The sequence below is a fragment of the Salvelinus alpinus genome, chromosome 1 (genome assembly GCF_045679555.1).
Source record: "Salvelinus alpinus chromosome 1, SLU_Salpinus.1, whole genome shotgun sequence".
Classification (NCBI taxonomy): domain Eukaryota; kingdom Metazoa; phylum Chordata; class Actinopteri; order Salmoniformes; family Salmonidae; genus Salvelinus; species Salvelinus alpinus.
The window spans coordinates 5,480,511-5,484,804 of NC_092086.1; the positions used below are offsets into that span (position 1 = coordinate 5,480,511).

A 4,294-nucleotide genomic window follows, 5' to 3' on the forward strand; every position below is an offset into this window, starting at 1 on the left:
CTAGGATCAGGTCCCATATTCACAAACAAGTCTCAGAGTAACAGAACTGGATCTAGGATCAGGTCCCATATTCACACACTCAGTAGCAGAACTGGATCTAGGATCAGGTCCCATATTCACAAACAAGTCTCAGAGTAACAGAACTGGATCTAGGATCAGGTCCCATATTCACAAACAAGTCTTAGAGTAACAGAACTGGATCTAGGATCAGGTCCCATATTCACAAACAAGTCTTAGAGTAACAGAACTGGATCTAGGATCAGGTCCCATACTCACACACTCAGTAGCAGAACTGGATCTAGGATCAGGTCCCATATTCACAAACAAGTCTCAGAGTAACAGAACTGGATCTAGGATCAGGTCCCATATTCACAGTCTCAGAGTAACAGAACTGTACACTTTGTGAATGGGGGGGGCCTGATCAGCAGTACTACTCTGAGACACTTCGTGAATGGGGGGGGGGGGGGCCTGATCAGCAGTACTACTCTGAGACACTTTGTGAATGGGGGGGGGGGGGGCTGATCAGCAGCACTACTCTGGAATGGGGGGGGGGGGCCTGATCAGCAGTACTACTCTGAGACACTTTGTGAATGGGGGGGGGGGGCTGATCAGCAGTACTACTCTGAGACTTTGTGAATGGGGGGGTCCTGATCCTACATCAGCAGTACTACTCTGAGACACTTTGTGAATGGGGGGGGCCTGATCAGCAGTACTACTCTGAGACACTTTGTGAATGGGGGGGTCCTGATCCTACATCAGCAGTACTACTCTGAGACACTTTGTGAATGGGGGGGGGGCCTGATCAGCAGTACTACTCTGAGACACTTTGTGAATGGGGGGGGCCTGATCAGCAGTACTACTCTGAGACACTTTGTGAATGGGGGGGGGCCTGATCAGCAGTACTACTCTGAGACTTTGTGAATGGGGGGGTCCTGATCCTACATCAGCAGTACTACTCTGAGACACTTTGTGAATGGGGGGGTCCTGATCCTACATCAGCAGTACTACTCTGAGACACTTTGTGAATGGGGGGGGGGGGGCCTGATCAGCAGTACTACTCTGAGACACTTTGTGAATGGGGGGGGCCTGATCAGCAGTACTACTCTGAGACACTTTGTGAATGGGGGGAGGCCTGATCAGCAGTACTACTCTGAGACACTTTGTGAATGGGGGGAGGCCTGATCAGCAGTACTACTCTGAGACACTTTGTGAATGGGGGGAGGCCTGATCAGCAGTACTACTCTGAGACACTATGTGATTAATTCATTCTCCAGACAGTAGGACCCTCGACATGTGATCCGTCCCTGGCATCCAGAGCAACATGGCGGACTCCAGACTGGCTTCTAGCCAGCACTCTCCTCCCGTGTCACATGGGACAAGCAGTAGGCCTGGATACCTGGAAACAACGGGAGGGAGGGAGGGAGGGGAGGGAGAGAGGTAGGGGAGGGGAGGGGAGGAAAAGAGAGGGAGGGAGAGAGGTAGGGGAGGAAAAGAGAGGGAGGGGAGGGAGGGAGGTGGGGAGGGAGGGAGGGAGGGAGGTGGGGAGGGAGGGAGGGAGGGAGGGAGGGAGGGAGGGAGGGAGGGAGGGAGGGAGGGAGGGAGGGGGGAGGAGGGAGGGAGGGAGGTGGGGAGGGAGGGAGGGAGGGGAGGGAGGGAGGTGGGGAGGGAGGGAGGGATAGTAGGAAAGAGAGAGAAACGAGGACACATCAGATATGTGGTGTGATAACATCAAGGCGTTCGACGTGTCACAGTAACATCAAACTGCCCGAAGCGAATACCACTTCCTCCTGATTGAGCCCCTCCCAAACTTGGTACCAACTCTTGACCTCTTATCTCACAAACAAGACATGACAGCCGTCTCGATGAGTCTTAGCCTGATCGCGCCCCCTCTGGTCTAACAGTCTGATGACCCCCCCAGCAGTAATCCTCTGGTCTAACAGTCTGATGACCCCCCCAGCAGTAATCCTCTGGTCTAACAGTCTGATGACCCCCCCAGCAGTAATCCTCTGGTCTAACAGTCTGATGACCCCCCCCCCCCAGCAGTAATCCTCTGGTCTAACAGTCTGATGACCCCCCCAGCAGTAATCCTCTGGTCTAACAGTCTGATGACCCCCCCAGCAGTAATCCTCTGGTCTAACAGTCTGATGACCCCCCCAGCAGTAATCCTCTGGTCTAACAGTCTGATGACCCCCCCAGCAGTAATCCTCTGGTCTAACAGTCTGATGACCCCCCCCCCAGGAGTAATCCTCTGGTCTAACAGTCTGATGACACCCCCTCCCCAGCAGTAATCCTCTGGTCTAACAGTCTGATGACCCCCCCCCCAGCAGTAATCCTCTGGACTAACAGTCTGATGACCCCCCCCCCCAGCAGTAATCCTCTGGTCTAACAGTCTGATGACCCCCCCCCCCCCCAGCATTAATCCTCTGGTTTAACAGTCTGATGACCCCCCCCCCAGCAGTAATCCTCTGGTCTAACAGTCTGATGACCCCCCCCCCAGGAGTAATCCTCTGGTCTAACAGTCTGATGACCCCCCCTCCCCCCAGCAGTAATCCTCTGGTCTAACAGTCTGATGACCCCCCCCAGCAGTAATCCTCTGGTCTAACAGTCTGATGACCCCCCCCCCAGGAGTAATCCTCTGGTCTAACAGTCTGATGACACCCCCTCCCCAGCAGTAATCCTCTGGTCTAACAGTCTGATGACCCCCCCCCAGCAGTAATCCTCTGGACTAACAGTCTGATGACCCCCCCCCCCAGCAGTAATCCTCTGGTCTAACAGTCTGATGACCCCCCCCCAGCAGTAATCCTCTGGTCTAACAGTCTGATGACCCCCCCTCCCCCCCAGCAGTAATCCTCTGGTCTAACAGTCTGATGACCCCCCCCAGCAGTAATCCTCTGGTCTAACAGTCTGATGACCCCCCCCCCAGGAGTAATCCTCTGGTCTAACAGTCTGATGACACCCCCTCCCCAGCAGTAATCCTCTGGTCTAACAGTCTGATGACCCCCCCCCTAGCAGTAATCCTCTGGACTAACAGTCTGATGACCCCCCCCCCAGCAGTAATCCTCTGGTCTAACAGTCTGATGACCCCACCCCAGCAGTAATCCTCTGGTCTAACAGTCTGATGACCCCCCCCCCCAGCAGTAATCCTCTGGTCTAACAGTCTGATGACGACCCCCCCCCCCCCCCCCAGCAGTAATCCTCTGGTCTAACAGTCTGATGACCCCCCCCCCAGCAGTAATCCTCTGGTCTAACAGTCTGATGACCCCCCCTCCCCAGCAGTAATCCTCTGGTCTAACAGTCTGATGACCCCCCCCCAGCAGTAATCCTCTGGTCTAACAGTCTGATGACCCCCCCCGGCAGTAATCCTCTGGTCTAACAGTCTGATGACCCCCCCCAGCAGTAATCCTCTGGTCTAACAGTCTGATGACCCCCCCCGGCAGTAATCCTCTGGTCTAACAGTCTGATGACCCCCCCCGGCAGTAATCCTCTGGTCTAACAGTCTGATGACACCCCCTCCCAGGCAGTAATCCTCTGGTCTAACAGTCTGATGACCCCCCCCAGCAGTAATCCTCTGGTCTAACAGTCTGATGACCCCCCCAGCAGTAATCCTCTGGTCTAACAGTCTGATGATGACCCCCCCCACCCCAGCAGTAATCCTCTGGTCTAACAGTCTGATGACCCCCCCCCCCCCCCAGCAGTAATCCTCTGGTCTAACAGTCTGATGACCCCCCCCCCCCCCCCCAGCAGAAATCCTCTGGTCTAACAGTCTGATGACCCCCCCCCAGCAGTAATCCTCTGGTCTAACAGTCTGATGATGACCCCCCAGCAGTAATCCTCTGGTCTAACAGTCTGATGACCCCCCCCCCCCCAGCAGTAATCCTCTGGTCTAACAGTCTGATGATGACCCCCCCCCCCCAGCAGTAATCCTCTGGTCTAACAGTCTGATGACCCCCCCCCCCCCCCCCAGCAGTAATCCTCTGGTCTAACAGTCTGATGACCCCCCCCCCCCCCAGCAGTAATCCTCTGGTCTAACAGTCTGATGACCCCCCCCCCCCCCAGCAGTAATCCTCTGGTCTAACAGTCTGATGACCCCCCCCCCCCCCCCCCCAGCAGTAATCCTCTGGTCTAACAGTCTGATGACCCCCCCCAGCAGTAATCCTCTGGTCTAACAGTCTGATGACCCCCCCCAGCAGTAATCCTCTGGTCTAACAGTCTGATGACCCCCCCCCCCCAGCAGTAATCCTCTGGTCTAACAGTCTGATGACCCCCCCCAGCAGTAATCCTCTGGTCTAACAGT

General features: G+C 55.5%; 1 protein-coding gene across 1 annotated transcript in view; it reads right to left on the reverse strand.

The window, feature by feature from the left end:
• Positions 1-591: 591 nt before the first annotated feature.
• nubp1 (nucleotide binding protein 1 (MinD homolog, E. coli)) overlaps positions 592-4,294 on the reverse strand; it is a 92,611-nt gene continuing 88,908 nt past the window's right edge. The window contains exon 11 of the mRNA XM_071390987.1: positions 592-1,396. Coding sequence (XP_071247088.1) covers positions 1,344-1,396 — 53 coding nt within the window. The 3' untranslated portion in view covers positions 592-1,343. The remainder of the gene's footprint in view (positions 1,397-4,294) is intronic.